Source organism: Phalangium opilio, unplaced genomic scaffold (assembly GCF_054372755.1).
Source record: "Phalangium opilio isolate 3A_F unplaced genomic scaffold, DU_Popi_V2 ptg000329l_1, whole genome shotgun sequence".
Lineage (NCBI taxonomy): Eukaryota > Metazoa > Arthropoda > Arachnida > Opiliones > Phalangiidae > Phalangium > Phalangium opilio.
In genome coordinates, this window is record NW_028324226.1 from 3,466,078 (window position 1) to 3,485,797 (window position 19,720).

At 38.4% G+C, this 19,720-nt stretch overlaps 2 protein-coding genes across 7 annotated transcripts in view; one reads left to right on the forward strand and one right to left on the reverse strand.

Moving 5' to 3' along the window:
* Positions 1 to 15: 15 nt before the first annotated feature.
* On the reverse strand, positions 16 to 18,469 carry LOC149610358 (DNA-binding protein RFX6-like). Its single transcript, XM_089859189.1, has 17 exons — positions 18,283 to 18,469; positions 17,622 to 17,656; positions 16,139 to 16,262; positions 14,351 to 14,412; positions 13,500 to 13,577; positions 12,406 to 12,433; positions 12,224 to 12,331; positions 8,907 to 8,984; positions 8,605 to 8,718; positions 7,767 to 7,816; positions 7,540 to 7,699; positions 5,976 to 6,114; positions 1,288 to 1,382; positions 1,090 to 1,207; positions 710 to 832; positions 271 to 450; positions 16 to 204 (listed from the first exon to the last, which is right to left on the reverse strand). Exons 1-17 carry the CDS (start codon positions 18,292 to 18,294, stop codon positions 44 to 46), a joined length of 1,665 nt encoding a protein of 554 aa, XP_089715315.1. The 5' UTR covers positions 18,295 to 18,469; the 3' UTR covers positions 16 to 43.
* LOC149610359 (allatostatin-A receptor-like) overlaps positions 1,257 to 19,720 on the forward strand; it is a 106,411-nt gene continuing 87,947 nt past the window's right edge. For all 6 annotated transcript variants that reach the window (XM_089859190.1, XM_089859193.1, XM_089859194.1 and 3 more), the window contains exon 1: positions 1,257 to 1,393. The gene's annotated coding sequence lies outside the window, so the exon portion shown is untranslated. The remainder of the gene's footprint in view (positions 1,394 to 19,720) is intronic.

The window sequence follows — 19,720 nt, forward strand, 5'->3', positions numbered from 1 at the left end:
TTACGTATTTTTAATAATTTATGTTTAAAACATTTTTTTTAAATTAAAAATATTCAGGTTGGTAGAAAGAACGTTCATTTTCCATGAATTGATAATTTGGTACAAGGATATTTCTGTTTCGGTGATACAGAGTGGAACTGTCTTCATTTGGAAAGTGAGATAATGGTTTGGATCCCGATAGTCTGCCATTAACGGAATATCGACCTATTTCAGAGAAGAAAAGAAAAACGTTTAAAAACTTCTTCTCTTTTTAAGTTTAGGGAAACTTACATTCTAACTTTTCACTTGGGGTATGAGGCGGAGTTAAAAAATTGTTGTTTCTATTGCATAAATTATTTATATTTGGTTCCATTGTTGAAATGTCTGTATCCCATTTGACTTTTCGTTTTGGTTCTCTATTTCCAGCTTTAAAACACGAACCCGGGTTGCGGAAAAAGTGCTTGGAGTTAGCTGCAAAAATATTTATAAATTTATGTCGTATATATTTGCTAATCCACTTTATTCCCTTTCGGCGGAAGTTAGGCTTAGCTCGGGATACATGGGGGCGAGTAAAGGGGAGTAAATTGGTCTGTCGTCCGCTACAGTACATATTTTTGGCTTTTGTAGCAGACGACAGACGAATTTCTTCCCGTTACTCACCTCCATGAATCCTGAGCTAAGCCTAACTTCCGGAAAGGGAATAAGGTGGATTGAGATTAATTTAATGTACTTGGATTTTTCATGTGTAACTTTAAATTATTTTCTAACTGTTCTTCTTTTTGTTTTTCAGTGTGAGATTCAATTATCAAGAAAATATATTCGTCCATCATCAATCGTATTAAGTGAAAAGGCACTGGAAAGTAAATCAAAATTGAGTTAGGCCTAGTATTTCCCACGTGTGTAGCAATTTTGAATTTCCCGCCTCAAAATTGGCGCCAAAAATTATGAATAGATGGCGGGGCAATCTTGGGCACTCCGTTAACGTCACCCTTTTTCAAAAATCACGTGACCAAGTAAGTGATTTTGGCTCGTTATTTCCACGTGGCGGCTAACGGCTTCTTCTTTGTTAAAAGGTTGCCTTTGTTTCTATTCTAAGTTTAATGTAATTACCGAAGTTTTCAGCGTTGATTAAAGTAAGATTTCGCATTAATCTGGAACCCAAAAACGACCATTGTAATAGGAATTCGCTAGAACGGCATTTAAAACTATCGTTGTAAAGTTTATTCGGCTGTAAAAGTGAAAACGAGTGTCAGGTCAATTTGTCACGATGATTCACAATGGCGAAATGGACTAGACAAAAGACGGTACCTCTAGAACTTGACTGCAAAACAGCAAATCCAACCATTCGATGAAACCTTCCACCGTTGCATCTTGGCGTATTTGGGTCTTCAATTCAACAAAAGCTACAGAAATGGTGAGTTGAAATATTTAATATTCAAGCGTAGTATTGTTTCAAGGTAGATGTATATTAATAATTAATTAATTTGGGCCTTTGTCGGGCTGTGTGTGTGACTCGCCCATGCAAGCTGCTACTGTACCAATAGAGTAGTGCGGAGCCTCCGAAATGAACTAGGCCCATGCATGTCAAATTTTATGTGGGGAAATATCCAGTTTGTTAAGGAAAATATTTTCACCATAGATGGCGCTAATTTTACCGTTGTGACAGGGGTCTTCCTTAAATTATCGTTGATATTTTAGGGGTCAGTCATAAAATTTTTATGATAGAGCAAAGTTTCATTCTAAAATTAACGTATGTTTTTGGGGATATTCACTTTTTATTGAATCTTTCTTTTAGATTGTATTGATGAGTTAGATTGTATTGATGACAACAAAATAAATTATTTCAATTAAAATAATTCAGTAAGAGTAATATAAACGTATACTTACAATCCGCGACCTTGGCCCAAATACTTAAGCAGTCGACAGGGTCACGGGGTTGAACTTTGTTTATTTTACGGCCGTGTAAGCGCCCCCAAGCGGGAAAACACGGCGAACTAAATTAGTTAAAAAAATATTCTCGCTTCGCCACACGCATGGGCCTAGTTCATTTCGGAGGCTCCGGATATAGTTAATTGGGTCTTATATCCTAGCGGATTGAAGACCACTCTAGTGGTAATTTTCTCAACTCAATGGTTCTATGGGCAAATAGCATGGGTGACGTCTCACTAAAGCATCTGAGATAGCTCTATTTTAACACAAACTCTACTCAAGGGATCCAATTTTTTAGAAAGTTCCCTAAACTTAATAAATGCAAAGCCCAACAAGTTATGAACGACGCCACCATAATCTATCCCTTTGCTTTAGGCAAACAAACTTTAAGCAAGCCCAGAAATTACTAAAACCTTAGCTAGAAAGCTTTCCGTAAAATAATGTTTCTTTTAGAAGAATTAAAACGTAACTTGGGTAACTCATTCGGAAGGCTAGGGGAAATATACGATTTAGTCCATTAAGATTGCTGCATGAAGAGAAGTTTGGGTCGAGGGTAAACCATTTTCACTTCGTCCAACTTTCTTTTCTATTTTCCCTTGGTTAAAATTTTATTTCTTAATGGGTCATTTACTAGACGTCGTTAATATTACCAAGTAAAGTATATTATATTGCAACAAAAGTAGCCTAATACAAAGTTATTCATTCTTCTTCGATGTTAAGAGAGGTTTTACATTAACATTGATACGCTGTGCCTCGGAACACTTTTGAGTCGTTTCATAGCTGCTATACAGGGACAACTTGGGTAAATTTTTAGTCCATCCGAAGAGAAGCATTATTTCAATTACATTATATGGAGCTAACAACTGGCTACGGGGAAGAGATAGTCTGACGTCACGCAGCCTCCCCCCCTCTGGTTGGCATTTTTGGGCGTAGAATACTGTTTCCAACCGTTAGGGGGGATGAAAGTCATGAAACTCCAGTAAGAGATAGAAGGGTGTGACGTTTCAGGGTCAGAACTGTTAGCTCCCTATAGAGAGCTTTCAGATGGGATAGTAGTAGTACGTCACACCCTCTCAAGTCTTACCTCTGTTCTGGTAGCCATATTGTGTGGTCTCAGCTTCATTCCTGCTTTAAACCCACCAATATGGCATCGTAAATTTTGTCAGGAGGCTCAGACTATTTTGTCCTCCAAATAGTCTGGTCTACTTGTGTCAATGGTATGGGTCATCCTAGCCTGAAAACTATGTACAGTCTTTGAACCCACCCAAATGAAATATCTTCATGATTTTTTTAGAAACGCATAATGTTACAATGTTATGAGTCTAGAATAGGTTATTAACAGGCTTAATGGCCAGCTGGGAGATCGCCTCAGTCCGAAAGTCGAGGAACACGAGCAAATTAATTGAAATGAACATTCCCCTGGGGTTACCGGTAATTCATGAACTAATTGGAATCTTTTCGTAGCCATTTGCTTAACGTATCTAGGCGGGCTTTGAGGGAGGAGCTAAACTAATCATTACGCATGACAAATGTTTTGATGCGCGTTGAAAATTGCGCCCACTCCTGACCTCCCGTTGCAGTGTAGTTAGAGAGGGGGTGTGGACTGAGTATCCCTCCATCTAGGCACGTTCTTGTAAGAGGGGATACTGTATACGCGCCTAGTAGGGGGATGACACGGAGCTAAGAGATAGAAGGTTATGACGTTTGCACACGTAGTACAGACACTACTCTATGTCACCGTCACTTGGGCTCGCGACTTTATTGCCCATGCGTTAGGTATATAAGCAGACGACCAACCATTGAAAACATGTTAGTTAATTATAATGACGTCTGGATTATGACGTATGACCAGGGATAGATTTAATTTTAGAAGTAGGAATGGAGAACGGAATAATCTGGGCGGGCGTCACAGTCCCGGACCCCCTTCCTCGGGACGGGGGGGTATGAAGATTTACTCCCATTTAACCCAAACCGTTTCTCCCAATTCCCATATCTCCCAATCCCATTTGACCCAACACTATGTCTTTTCCCCCAATTTCTTTTCTCCCAATTCAGCATAAAACATATGTTAATAAATTCAAAGAGAATTTTTTGTTTGATGATATGTTTTACATATTCAGTTTAGTTTGAATTTCCATTTTATGATTTCTAGATATCCAAATGGAGTTTTTCTCCCCGCATCCAGTTCTCTTTTTAGTTGTTTTATTCTTTCCTCCTGAATCTTGTATTTTCTGTTTGGTGGTCGAACAGGTTACCCCCTATTTCACCCAATTTTAAACACCCAATTCCCATTAACCCAAACATCATTCAACCCAATTCCCAGTTCTCCTATTCCAACTAACCCAATATTGCATACCCAAAGAGACTCAAATAGAGTAGAATTTGATGGTTTTATTTATTTATTTTTTCATTTCATAAGGGATACACTTACTTTAAGTGTATAACCGCTCCAAAGAGGAAGAGAAGTCCTCCTAACCAAACCAAACCTAACCTAACATAACATAACAGTAATGTTTTGGAAAAGGCATATTATTTGAAAAGTCAATGAAGCTAAACGTCAATATTTTGGAAAAGGCGTAACATTGTTAAATTATTTATAAAATATTACTAACCTAACTTAACCAAACCAAACCTAACCTAACATAACATAACATAACAGTAATGTTTTGGAAAAGGCATATTATTTGAGAAGTCAATGAAGCTAAACGTCAATATTTTAGAAAAGGCGTACCATAGCTAAATGATTTATAAAATATTATTAACCAAACCTAACCTAACATAACATAACAGTAATGTTTTGGAAAAGGCATATTATTTGAGAAGTAAATGAAGCTAAACATCAATATTTTGGAAAAGGCATACCATAGTTAAATGATTTATAAAATATTACTAACCTAACCAACCCAAACCTAACCTAACATAACAGTAATGTTTTGGAAAAGGCATATTATTTGAGAAGTAAATGAAGCTAAACATCAATATTTTGGAAAAGGCATACCATAGTTAAATGATTTATAAAATATTACTAACCTAACCAACCCAAACCTAACCTAACATAACAGTAATGTTTTGGAAAAGGCATATTATTTGAGAAGTCAATGAAGTTAAACATTAATATTTTGGAAAAGGCGTACCATAGTTAAATTATTTATAAAACACGAACTTTCTCGTGGATCTAGCAGAAAAATATAATACATTTAGAATAACACTTCACATTAATTGGTAGGAAAATTATTTAACCTAACCAAACCAAACCTAACCTAACCTAACCTAACCAAACCTAACCAAACATAACCTAACCTAACCTAACCTGTTCGCATTAAAAATAATCCAAGTCGTTTTGAAACCAACCCTTTGCACCATAAAATATAAGACGAAACCATTCGCTTGGGAGAAATGAGAATTGAATAGTTTGGGATAAAAATTCCGATTGGGAAATATAAGATTGGGAGAACTGGGAATCGGAAAGTTTGGGATAAAAATGTATTTTGGGAAACACAGAATTGGGAGAAATGGGACCATACCGGTATGAAAGAAGAGGCGGGTCATAGCGACAGTGGTAAAAAGGAATTACATATTTTTCGCCGTCCCCGTCAGCAACGTCATCAAAGCGTAGTTTAAGTGAGCCAATAAGATAATTTAAACTTTTCGTTACGTGTTGGAGGGAGGGGCTCTATACTGGCCTATGAGTCGGACTGAAGTAAATGCTAACCGTTCTCCATTCCTAGTTCTAAAATTTAATCTATCCCTGGTATGACGGAAAGCAGTCAATCCTCGCCCACAAAACCAGCATAAAATTTAACACGGGGCACAATGATCCCAATTAGCTTACGGATTTCTGATGTTACTGATGGTCAAATTACAAGCATACAAACAAACAAGCCACTTTCTGAAATAAATTTTTCGAGGAGTAACTGTTAATTTTGCGTTAGTCTACTTTTATTAGGCCATAGTATAGAGAAAGCCGCGAAACTATATTTCAGCGTGTAAATATGGAAACGGAAACTCCAGAGATTGTCTCTCCTCTGGAGTACCCGGCTTTCTCAACTTCTCTAGCTAGTACTTACTGGAGTTATTTCGAGTTGGCTGCTTCTGGGAGTAAATGTTCTCGAGTAAGTCAAGGGGCTCGACTTTAACGTCAATTTTATCGAGGTCGTCAATCAAACTTTTAACTAAGGCGCTATCACAGAGTATCGGTCGAATGGTCTAGAAAGGAGAGAAAACATTAATTTAACCTTTATAGACGTAACATAGTATGATAGTAAATTTAAATCCCTGACACCATAGCCCACTTGATCACGCTGGCTGCACGCGCTATAGAAGCCCGCTCAATCGACCCTAAAAATGAGAATAACATAGGTTCGGTCTAAAATTCAAACCCGTCTGGTTTTAACATGGGCCTCTATGGGAGGGGACCAGTTTTTTCAACGTTTTTGACAATATTAGTGCATCTAGTGGTTCAAATCTCCTGAATTTTTAATGAGACGTGTATTGAAAGGTTTGATATTATCCTGTAAAATTTAAAGTCTTCAGCTATAATAGTTTTTTTTATAAAAATTAAAAACCATCACATAGTAGAGAATTTTGCCCGTTCAATTACTCTACTATGTGATGGTTTTTAATTTTTATAAAAAAAACTATTATAGCTGAAGACTTTAAATTTTACAGGATAATATCAAACCTTTCAATACACGTCTCATTAAAAATTCAAGAGATTTGAACCAGTAGATGCACTAATATTGTCAAAAACGTTGAAAAAACTGGTCCCCTCCCATAGAGGCCCATGTTAAAACCAGACGGGTTTGAAAGTTTAGACCGAACCTATGTGACGCGCCGTATTCGCGAGTTAACATGTAAAGAAAATCGTTTGGACGGGCTTCTAGAGCGCGTGCAGCCAGCGTGCGTGATCAAGTGGGCTATGCTGACACTTAACGCCATTTTTGTATTCAACCTTTTAATGTAAAAGGCGTAAGGTTGTCATTACTAAAGCCATATTCACACGTTCATGGGAAACCAGTTCGAAGCCATTCAAAACCGCTTTCAAAATTAATTATGAACGAAACTGTTACTGGTTACTGAGAGGTTGTCATGAAGTGACGTAGGGGAAACGTCATACATTCTCGTAAAGCGACGCCTGGTGAGGCGCTGCCAAAGGCATAATAGGAAGATGGATTGCAAAGCCGCGTGTAGTTAATTCTCGCTTGTCGTTCTCGAACTAGCTCGAGCTGTAAGTCTCTAGCATTACGAAGTATAGGTAGTGTCATACTTAAGGAACATACCTTATAAACTTAGGAGGAAACTGATACCATAGAAACTAATTGAAAACACCATTTCTTGAAGTTGCTTCGCGAACCAACTTCAAGCGGGTTTTCAGTGTTCTTTCACCGTGTATGAATCAGTGAGCACAAAAATGAATCTAGTATTTTGCCTTAGCAGTCAACACTAAGAAAGTCCTTGCAGACAGTAGTAATAGAAAGCGACTTAAAGTGTGAACCTAGGTTAGGCTGTTGAATTCGGTTCGAACTGGTAACGAATAAGTTATTGATACTAATTGGGTAAACTTGTTCTGAAACGATTCCCGTGTAAGTGTGGACATAGCTTTAATCTATAATGAAGGCTCAACGTTTGTACCTGAACTAAATGTAGGAAAACAACGTTTCTCTTCAACGTTCGTCCAAATATTCGAGCAATTTCGATTTTCTTCGTTTTGAGATTGTGTGGTAAATTTTCCAAAGATGTTTCCACTAAGTTCTCCCAATGTTCCCCGAGACAGCGGACTTCGTTTAATAGTCTATATGGGTGGGAGTAATTAGATAATTCATCACGCGTTTGCGTTGAGTGTTTGAATCGACCCGTACCTTTCGGGCATTTCTTGCATATTATTAGGGATTAGTATGTCCAGTAGTGTCTGTGATAGGTCAAAATTTGCCTTTTTTAATTAAGTCGAAGTGGTCGGGAAATTGTAATGACACTTTCACGGCTAACATTAACGTGGTTTCAGTACTCATTTTTAGCCATCGTGTGAAAGCATAGAGGATATACAATAGAGGGGTAGACAGTTGTTGTGTTCAGTTCTCGTTAAATTTTATGGAAGTACTTCCGGATGTGCACTTTTTTTGGGTTGACACGTGGTTGCCTTTGTCTAAATATCACTCTCATCCTACATAGAGGCTATACGGTAAAGCGGACGACATTTTTCAACCAATAATGATATGTATTGTACCAAGAAGCGATATCTAGTTTACTAGGGAGAAGATAAGATGCCTAAGTATTTGCGCGCCATAGTCCCAGTCCCCCTTTCAAAATGCAAGGGGGACGTAAAATTAGGCCGGGCTATTTCGCCTCTCCTCAGTCGGAAAATACGTAATTTTCGTCATTCGTGTCGCGCTGACGTGAGTTTTCAAGAACCAATGATATGCCGGTTGTAATTTAGAGGCGGGGATTAACTCCGGACCTACGTTTGGACTGGGGATAAAGCTGGAAATGTGGCGAATTTATACCTTCTCCCTAGTAAGCTAGATATCGCTTCTTGGTTGTACAGACGGCAATCACCCAATGAGGGAAAAAGGGAAATGAATGGTAAAATTTGACGAGATATTCCCTTACGTATTGGTAAAGGCTAAAGTGTCTACTCCTCTACTGTATATTCTCTATGGTGAAAGTGTCACCAGTTTTAACCCTAGTTGTCGTTATTACTTTATAAAGTATCCAATCACATAGAGCAATGATATCGCAGACTAAATCGTATTCCACCAAATGCCCTAAATGACTGGGTAGTCCTTGCCAAAAGTGAACCAAAAATGACTTGACCTTTTAAATTATATAACCTTTTCATAAATTCTAGCGACGATATCAATATCATTAGAATTAGGAATACATACAGCTACTAGGATTCATTGTGCCCCAAATCCGCTGTCCTAGATACGTTGAGTGAAAATGTCGGCTACACAATTATTCCAATTAGCTGTATGTATTCCTGTTATAATATACGACCGTACTTCGTCAAAAGCTCCACCAATGAGTGTTTCTAAAATACATTGACAATGTGTTCTGTACATTGTCAAGAAAATTGACATCTAAAGTAAAATGAATGCCATTTTATTGTTTATTTCCAAAAAAAACTTAACAACCCAAAAATAATTTTAATAATAAGTTTAACCTTTGACCTTAATTCTTGCCAGTTGTCCATTACTTTTGATAAGGGTGGGGATTAACATTTTTATTTGAATAATGTCGATAGGAAATTTTTTTTGATTAGACTTAGTTTGGTTTTGATAAGAAATAAAATTCCCAGAATAGGACGTCAGTCATACCAGACAAATGACATTTCCATATTACTTATATCCAGAAGTAGTTTAAACCGAAGTTTAATAAAAATAGGCCTTTATTACTCGACTATAGATAGCCTAGGGATAGTAAACGGAGTGTTTCTGATAAGTCTGCCATAAAGGGTGACATGTTCTTTGGGTCAAACTGAGTGGAGAATGTCGAAGAATATGCGGGACCGTCTGCAATATTTAGTTACGGAGATAGGGGCTCAAAAAATTGATTGGCCGCTAAAACAAGGAAATAGTGATATCACATGTGGAGTAGTTAGCTTTACACTCAATTCTACCCATCCATTTAATAGTACATTAAGGCTGTTATGTTTTACTCAACATTTGTGAGTATTTCCTTGTTTTAGGGACCAATCAATGTTTGGCAGCCCATATCCTTTTTAAGTAAATGTTGTAGACCCCATCCATGTTATTTGACACTATTCACTCAATTTGACACAAAGAACACGTATTACCCTAACACAACTGTAACGATGTTCTAAGACATTTCCCACTCGGTTTGACACGAGGAACACCGCACCCTTTAACTTATGACAGACTTATCAGAAACACCCTGTATAGCACCTCAAAATATTTTAGCCAATGTGTTTAGGTATTTTAACCATGGATAGATACAATGTCAGAAGTAGGAATGGAGTACGGTTAGTATTTACTTCAGTCCGACTCATAGCCTAGTATAGAGCCCCTCCCTCCCTCCAACACGTAACGAAAAGTTTAAATTATCTTATTGGCTCACTTAAACTACGCTTTGATGACGTTGCTGACGGGAACGGCGAAAAATACGTAATTCCTTTTTATCTCTGTCGCTCTTCTTTCATACCCCCCCCCTTCCCGGGGAAGGGTGTCCGGGACTTTGACGCGAACCCAGATTACTCTGTTCTCCATTCCTACTTCTAAAATTAAATCTATCCCTGCTTTAACTTTGTGTTTATGTATTTCTCGATTATCATTCGTTTTAAAATCGAGTACTCGGAAGGATGATTTTAAAACAGGAGGTACGAAATATATTTCTTTCGCGTCTGAAGTGGGTGTCGAGACTCGGGGAAACGCAATCACGGTTGTTGTTGTTACACTCTCTGTGTCAAAAAGCACTTGTTCCATAACAAGATGATAAATATTGATTAGATTTCACTTTTTTTCTCCCGTCCTTTCGCGGCACCCACTTCAACTTTGAGCCCCGGTGCTGATTATTTTTGCATTATCAACGAACTATAACAGGATTTTTATGGGATTAATATAGCAGCGATCGTAAAATAAAATGGTAATTTATGGTCGTATTTGGGTTTCGCTATTGAAGGTTCAATCGTAGCTTTTATCACCTCAAATTTCACAATACGGACCCCCTCCCCCTAGTTAACACGAGATTCTACACCGACATCATGAATTTCGGCTTATTCTCCTATGATATATTTTTCGTTATTTCTCAATTTCGCTTTGTTATTGCCCGGTTTCGCGCTGTTATTGCCCGATTTCGCGCTGTTATTGCCCGATTTCGCGTTGTTATTGCCCGGTTTCGCGTTGTTATTGCCCGGTTTCGCGTTGTTATTGCCCGGTTTCGCGTTGTTATTGCCCGGTTTCGCGTTGTTATTGCCCGGTTTCGCGTTGTTATTGCCCGGTTTCGCGTTGTTATTGCCCGGTTTCGCGTTGTTATTGCCCGGTTTCGCGTTGTTATTGCCCGGTTTCGCGTTGTTATTGCCCGGTTTCGCGTTGTTATTGCCCGGTTTCGCGTTGTTATTGCCCGGTTTCGCGTTGTTATTGCCCGGTTTCGCGTTGTTATTGCCCGGTTTCGCGTTGTTATTGCCCGGTTTCCCGCTTCCATGTTATTATTCCACGATTTCCCGCTTCCATGTTATTATTCCACGATTTCCCGCTTCCATGTTATTATTCCACGATTTCCCGCTTCCATGTTATTATTCCACGATTTCCCGCTTCCATGTTATTATTCCACGATTTCCCGCTTCCATGTTATTATTCCACGATTTCCCGCTTCCATGTTATTATTCCACGATTTCCCGCTTCCATGTTATTATTCCACGATTTCCCGCTTCCATGTTATTATTCCACGATTTCCCGCTTCCATGTTATTATTCCACGATTTCCCGCTTCCATGTTATTATTCCACGATTTCCCGCTTCCATGTTATTATTCCACGATTTCCCGCTTCCATGTTATTATTCCACGATTTCCCGCTTCCATGTTATTATTCCACGATTTCCCGCTTCCATGTTATTATTCCACGATTTCCCGCTTCCATGTTATTATTCCACGATTTCCCGCTTCCATGTTATTATTCCACGATTTCCCGCTTCCATGTTATTATTCCACGATTTCCCGCTTCCATGTTATTATTCCACGATTTCCCGCTTCCATGTTATTATTCCACGATTTCCCGCTTCCATGTTATTATTCCACGATTTCCCGCTTCCATGTTATTATTCCACGATTTCCCGCTTCCATGTTATTATTCCACGATTTCCCGCTTCCATGTTATTATTCCACGATTTCCCGCTTCCATGTTATTATTCCACGATTTCCCGCTTCCATGTTATTATTCCACGATTTCCCGCTTCCATGTTATTATTCCACGATTTCCTCAGATTACACGAGATTGTGGCTTTTTCTATGATTCCCTTATGGCTTCTCTTTCCACGATTTAACCTTATTTTGCCCTAAATTTCACGAAATTCCTTCTGATTTCGTGAGATCGATACTCATTCCTTGAAATATCCTATACCTCGCGAGATTTCAACTCATGATTTCACGCGATTCACCTTAAATTTTTTCCCCCACGTTTATCCGATGTCGGAAGATTTTACTGTTTAATTCTGTCATTTATTAGAATTGTAAACTATAGTGATTATAGTGAATATAATGGCCCAAATATGTCTAATAATTAACATTGACAACAATGTAATAATGACTCGGCAGGCGAAGCGATTAAAATTAATCACTTTGCCCTGAATATTAAGACCTCTTACTTTGTCGGGTTCAAGTCCACCGTTCAAATTGAATTCATTCACCTCGGGGAATGTTGGTAGTAAGGTGCCCGCTTTGCAACTTAAGGAATATTTCTTGGAAAATCCACCCTGTTTGTAAACGTTTCAACGGAGTTTATTATTAGATCGCGCCTTGAGTACTTCGCAAATTCTATTTAACGAACCTCTGGTTTCGAACGGCAGTTGGAATACCTGAAATGAGAAATAATTATATTCCGGAGTAATTTATAGAATATAGGTTTTTTAATAATAAGGCCTAAAGTTTATTTATTGGCCTATATTCTCATAATTAGTGATGGGCACAAACCGTTATCGGTGACCGATTTGTCGGTTAAATAATCAGTAAAAATCGGTTGATAATCTGTAAGATCTACCGAGATCCGTTAAATATTTTTCTACGTCATTTCGAACTATTATTTGAGCGTCGAACCTCTAGTTAGCATAATTTAAGCCTTTATCTTAAATTGCCCCATTGAGCGTAAATGACTTTGAACCTCAAATTGGCCTAACCTTTTAGCAAAAACCCTTCAACCTCAAATTGGCCTAACCTTTTTGAGCAAAAACCCTTCAACCTCAAATTGGCCTAACCTTTTGAGCAAAAACCCTTCAACCTCAAATTGGCCTAACCTTTTTGAGCAAAAACCCTTCAACCTCAAATTGGCCTAACCTTTTGAGCAAAAACCCTTCAACCTCAAATTGGCCTAACCTTTTGAGCAAAAACCCTTCAACCTCAAATTGGCCTAACCTTTTGAGCAAAAACCCTTGAACCTCAAATTGGCCTAACCTTTTGAGCAAAAACCCTTCAACCTCAAATTGTCCAAACCTTTTGAGCATGAAACCCTTTCAACCTCAAATTGTTCCAACTCTTTGATCATAAAACCCTTCGAACCTTAAGTTGGTATAAGCTTTTTGAGCCAAATTGAGCGCAAACAACTTAGAACTTCAATTTACCTAACCGTTAGGCGCATAAAACCCGTTGAACCTCAATTTACCTAACCGTTAGGCGCATAAAACCCGTTGAACCTCAATTTGTCCTAACCATTTCGAGCGTAAACGACTTCGAACCTCAAATTAGCTTAACCGAATTGAACGCAAACCACTTCGAACCTGACACTTGAATGAACTTTGAGGGCATAAATAGCTTCCTACCTTAGTATAGCCTAAAAATTCAACTCAAACAAGACCCACTCCGACCCAAACATTTACTTTGCAACCTTAGTTTTTAAATCTAAAGAAGTGACATTGAACTTTCACCAACCTAGTCAACCCATAAATGGGATTTAATTCTTGATAATAGGAGCTCGTTTCTTTGATTGCCATTCCATAATAATGATATCTAGAAATTATAAAAAGAAAAATTAAGCATTAGTACTTTTTCCGTTTTTGGTTCAAAATCTCTATTGAGTCAATAAAAAAAGAGGCTCGTTATCTTTAGTCTTAGAAGAACTTAAAGATGACTAAAAGTAAATAACGATGAAAGAAAAACCTATAAAATTCTAATCTTATCCACCTGGACGGTAGCAAGGGCAAACCAGGGAGAAATGGGGTAAGATGGAGCGGCAATGATGATGAGCGACCTGTGGCACTGAAACTCTCCCTGTGTACCTTGCGCACGCCCATACCCTTCGGTAGGCGATTGTTAAGTGCTGCAGCGTAGCGCCGTGGTAATTGTATGAGAACTAGCTTCTATTTTTAAGAAAGAGGGGGCATTGTTGAAGTCTTCGTACAGTTCGACCCTACCTAAACGCTGAGGATGCTGGAAGGATTTCTTTGCCTTAGATGGGGGTACTAAGGCACCGTTATAGAGAGATTTCAGTTGGAGGAGGATCTGAGTCTCGTGAAAAAATTAAGGCAGCCATATTGGTGGGTTTAAAGCAGGAATGAAGCTGAGACCACCCAATATGGCTACCAGAACTGCGGGTGACTTGGGAGGGTGTGACGTACTACTATCCCATCTGAAAGCTCTCTATAGGTGTGGGGATTACCACTCCATCATCCCTCTCTCCTTCAAGGGCAAACACGACACGATTTAGGCTCAAATGTTTAAAGGTAATTCGAACCAGTACAGTTCATTACTTGAAAATTGATAAAAATAAGGAATCAACTTACTTGGAATGGCCTCTAGCGCCTAATCTCTTTGAAGTAACTGCGGGGAACTTGGTTTTTATGACCTTTTAAAAGGAAAATAAAAATATGATATTTTGGTATAGAGTTCGCCGGTAGTAAACCGTGAGAATTGCTGGGTTAATGGTGGCGTTTATCTTATATTTTTATCTCAGTGAAACGTGTTTTAATAATGAACAACCAACATTTGTGAACAATTAAAGTCCCAGAGAATGGCCTCGCATCTCGTGCACAAATCAAACTCCAGAGAATTCCCTCGTATCTTGTGCAAAAATCAAGCCCCAGAGAATTCCCTCGTATCTTGTGCAAAAATCAAGCCCCAGAGAATTCCCTCGTATCTTGTGCACAGTTCAAGCCCCAGAGAATTCCCTCGTATCTTGTGCACAGTTCAAGCCCCAGAGAATTCCCTCGTATCTTGTGCACAGTTCAAGCCCCAGAGAATTCCCTCGTATCTTGTGCACAGTTCAAGCCCCAGAGAATTCCCTCGTATCTTGTGCACAGTTCAAGCCCCAGAGAATTCCCTCGTATCTTGTGCACAGTTCAAGCCCCAGAGAATTCCCTCTTATCTTGTGCACAGTTCAAGCCCCAGAGAATTCCCTCGTATCTTGTGCACAGTTCAAGCCCCAGAGAATTCCCTCGTATCTTGTGCACAGTTCAAGCCCCAGAGAATTCCCTCGTATCTTGTGCACAGTTCAAGACCCAGAGAATTCCCTCGTATCTTGTGCACAGTTCAAGCCCCAGAGAATTCCCTCATGTTGTGAACAAATCTTACCCCAGAGAGAAGCTCCCTATCGTTTGCATGTATCAACATCCACAGAATTACTCCTTATCTTGTGTGCAGCCCCCAGAAAATCGGCCCCAAAACAATCTTACACAAAAGGCCCACGGAAATTATCCTATTTCATGCCCCATAGTCCTCTCTCTCTATCTCTTGCACAAATTTAGTTCAGTTGTTCCATATTTTGTGCACAACCCAACCCCATAAAGTCTGCCCAAACAACGTTACTACCTTGCGCTTTAATCCCAAAGAATCGGCTTTACTCAAGAGATGCAAAATTTATCACAGTTTGCTCCAATAACCACCGTTCTCCTACCAATTCCCACAGACTATATAATGACTTTTCTTAAGTTGAGCTTCAGGAAGAGTAATTTATTCGCAAGGGCCAAGTGCATACTTTTAGTCGCTGGCTCATATTTCACCACCTACGTTCACGTATGGTTTTTCCTTGACGTCATTCTCCCCCCCCCCCTTTCTAAGCGCTTATCCTCTACCATTTTGCTATCGACTTTATGGAACCTTTGTATTAAGCTTTGACCCCATCGCGAATGCCACATGACGTATCAATATATAAGTGTTTAAAAGGTGTTTCTGATAAGTCTGCCATAAATTAAAGGGTGTGTTCTTTGTGTTAAACTGAGAGGAAAGTGTTCTTCAAAGAACATGCATGGGGTCTATGACATTGATTGGCCCCTAATAGAACGGAATAGTCACACGTGATGGAGTAAGACATATCAGTCTGAATCAATCCAAGAACGTTATTGAACCTTAATCTAGCAGAAGTGTACTTGCGTTCGCTGGTTAAGTAAAGCTTATTACTCCACATCTGCTATTACTACTTCCTTGTTTTATGGGGCCAATCAATGTTTGGGAGCCCATTTCTCCTTAACTAAGTGTTGTAGACCACATTTCCACTCAATTTCACCCATAGAACACACACATCCTTCAACTTATGTCAAACTTATCAGAAACACCCTTTATATGTACATACTTACTTTTCCGAACGTTGCTTTGCAAGATGGTTTCAAATTCTCTTTGGAGCAGAATTCCAAATATTGATCGTAGACAATGTTTCGCGGTAGACAGACTCCTTCGCATACGCAATAATTCGTTTCCAACCTATTGGGTATAAATTAAACGGGATTATTAAATTCATGGCAACTGTATACACAATCATAAGTTCGTAAAATATGTTCCATTAGTTTGTCACTGGTTACTGAGAGCTTGTATGTAAAACGTCATAGATTCTCGTGAGGCGCTGTCAATGGCTTAGTACGGACTAAATTTAGGAAGATGGTAGTCCTGCAAACACCGAGTGTAGTCAATTCTCGTTTGTCGTTCTCGAACTAGCTCGAGCTGTAAGTCTCTAGCATTACGAGGTATAGGTAGTGTCTTACTTATGGAACGTGTATCTTATAAACTTATGTACGATGGAAAACTGGGGTAGTGTTCCAACGTGTCTTTGCACGGGTTCCAGAATAATGATGGTTCAAATATCACGTTTTAATTATCGATGTTGATTATCCAAAGAAGGGAAAATAGTTTTTAAGTCTAATTTTAGCTTCGAATAGGTCAAATTTCAACTTGATTTTCACGGAAATCTATTTCATTTGGTTCCCGAATAATGGTTGAAAAATCGAGATTTGAAATGTTACGTTTTATTTATTGACGTTGATTATCCGCGATGGAGAAAAATTGCTCTAGTTTTGGTAGAAAGTCAAATTTCAAATGGATTTTTATTAAGAAATATTCTATTTCTTCGTTTTCTTTTACTATTTTATTGCAATGTCGGATGCTATTTCATAAATAGCTTTGATTTACTCGCGAAATAGGTAGAAAATTCAAAGCAACACTGTTCTTTAAACGAGGGGAAATGGGGAATACAGTTATCCTTTTTTGGATTCCCGCTTAATTTCTGTAATTCTGATTAATCAGAAATTATCAGTACATCGTGAAAGGTGTTTAGTAACGAAAAGGGTATAGGGGATATTTTGAAACATGGTGATCAGAAATTTAAAGAGATGCCGAATGAAGTTTGGCGCGAGATTTGATAAAACTTGCTCGTGATGTGACAATCGTAGCGCGAGATGTAGAGCGTGCAACGGATATTTTTTAACAAGAAGGCAGGGCGTTATGTGATTGGTCGGAGGTCCTTATTTCAAATAATCCATAAAATCTGAACCTAATTTAAATTTTAAAATCATTCGGAGGAGATATTTCCTGGATGTTTCACTTTGCAGAATGGCCTTATAATTAGTAAAAGAAAAATCACTTGATTTTCCTCTTCACCCTCCCTTTAAACGGGTTATTGTTTAGTTTTAGTTTCATTATGCAACTGTATTTTAAAATGGCCGCCAGAAAAGTGTATTTTAAGCTTTAGTTATATGAGTCATCCGCTTCTCATGATTTTTGAATCAGATATAGTTATAACCGTAATAAAATAATTCACGATGACATTTATAAATAAATAACTCTTACCATTTTAAGGTAACCGCGAAGAGACGCTTCTTGTCCTGTAACAGAAAATAAATAACATTCTAACTAATATATATTTAATTGTACTATGGACCAACATTAGAAAGCTGCTTGAAATTTAACATAGAGAACAGAAAGTTACACCTTCTACAGTTTTTGAAAATTACAAATCATTTTAATGATAATAAAACATCTTAAGGAGGTGACTATACAAACCATCCCAACGATTTTAACAACAATTTGATATTAATATTGTTGTTTCTTGAATGCATATAGAGTGTTTGTGATAAGTCTGGCGTAAATTAACCGGGATGTTCTTTGGGTACACGATTTTGAGTCGAAAATGTAACTTCTATCTCCATTTTGCCGTCCGGGCCACTGTTTTCATGTTAAGGTTGGATGGAGTATTTTAAGTATGACCCCTTTAATTTAATTAAGAAGCTGATTTTGACAATTATTTCCATTTTAATTAAGGGGTCATCCCCAAAACACTAATCATAACTTGAAAACAGTGGCCCGGACTGTAAAATATCATAGAAATTACAATTTCGACTCAACACCCCCTTAATTTATGGCAGACTTGTCAGAAACACCCTGTATAACACAACTATGTCGAATTTTTGAGCATTTTTTTTATTCAATTTAAATCAAAAATAAATCAAACCTTTGTCCCCATTAAATCGTTTAGATGTTTGGTCCACTCCAATCACTTTGAAGTTGGAATAGTGAAGGTTTGTCCGCGATCTTCTTCAGTATCAAAGTGAACTTAATTTCTCGATCACGCACGTCTTGGTTTTGGTTATTAATCTTACTAAAATATTCTCTTTCCCCCTCACATAAAACACAACCCCCCCCGTTTCTTTTATCAGCGTATGCGAGTTAGTTTTGTCACCTATATACGTCAGTGACACCCTACTTGCTACAATCGTAAGTTCATAAGATATGTTCTATAAGTTTGTCACTGGTTACTAGCTGACGTAGGTCATAGATTAGATTCTCGTATAGCGACTCCTGGTGAGGAGCTGTCAAAGGCTTATTACAGACTAAATGGGAAGATGGAAGTCCTGCAAAACCGAGTGTATACATAGTTTACACACTAGGGGGATTTATACTATTACACAAGGAGGCCTGGCTTTAGACTCACCTAGAGAGTCAGGTCTCCTTGTGTAACACGTGAAGCCTGGCCTCCCTGTGTAAATGGTATGAATCCTGCTTAGAGGGTTCGTACGGAACCTGGATAACCTGGATAAGTCAGGGATATGGAAAATAGGGGAAAAAGTCAGGGATATGTCAGGGATTTCGTTTGGTATGTCAAACCATGCTTCGAGCAATGCTAAATATGAGCCAGGCCCAGGTGTGAAAAGTAGGCTCTGGTAAATACCTTAAAATGGTCAAGGATATTGTAAAAATTTGGTCTGGGATAACCTGGAAAAGTCAGGGATTTTCGTACGAACCCTGGACTCCTATAGTCAAACGTCCATTACGTCATTCCATATCTCGCTTGTCGTTCTCAAACTTGCTCTCAGGAAGTCTATAGCATTACGAAGTGTGGGTAGTGTCATTCTTATGGAACATATCTTATAAACTTTTGCTACAATCTATACAAACCTCCAGGGTTATCTTGTATGTACAGTCTCTATTTTTTCCCGTCCCCTTGTTATCTCATACAGCTTGATAACCTATATTGAAAGCCCATTGGTGGATAAGCCAGTCGGCAAGTGATACAGTAAAGCTTCGAAATCAGATTTGATTACCTAACCTTTTCATATCCACCTATTTTTTTCCCGCGCTTTCCATGGATTATATATACCGTATATGGTTTGCGTCAAGCTCAGTTTTCTGTATATGGATTTTGGTTAACAACGCATGCCTCGAGTTTCCTAGCTTATCTCTGGGATACGAAGGTTTTCAGATGGAAATTAACGCAAAGTTATCAGTGATGATATTTTAAATTCGTTTTCTTACTTACGTCAACCGCAGAGCTCGAGAAAATGTTACTGTGGTTTAAAATTAAAAAATCGTGTAGAAAAATGGTACCCCGCGTTGCCCATTAGAACTTCGGGATGTTTTAATTAGTTTTAGCCTTTTAGGGTCCGCCATTT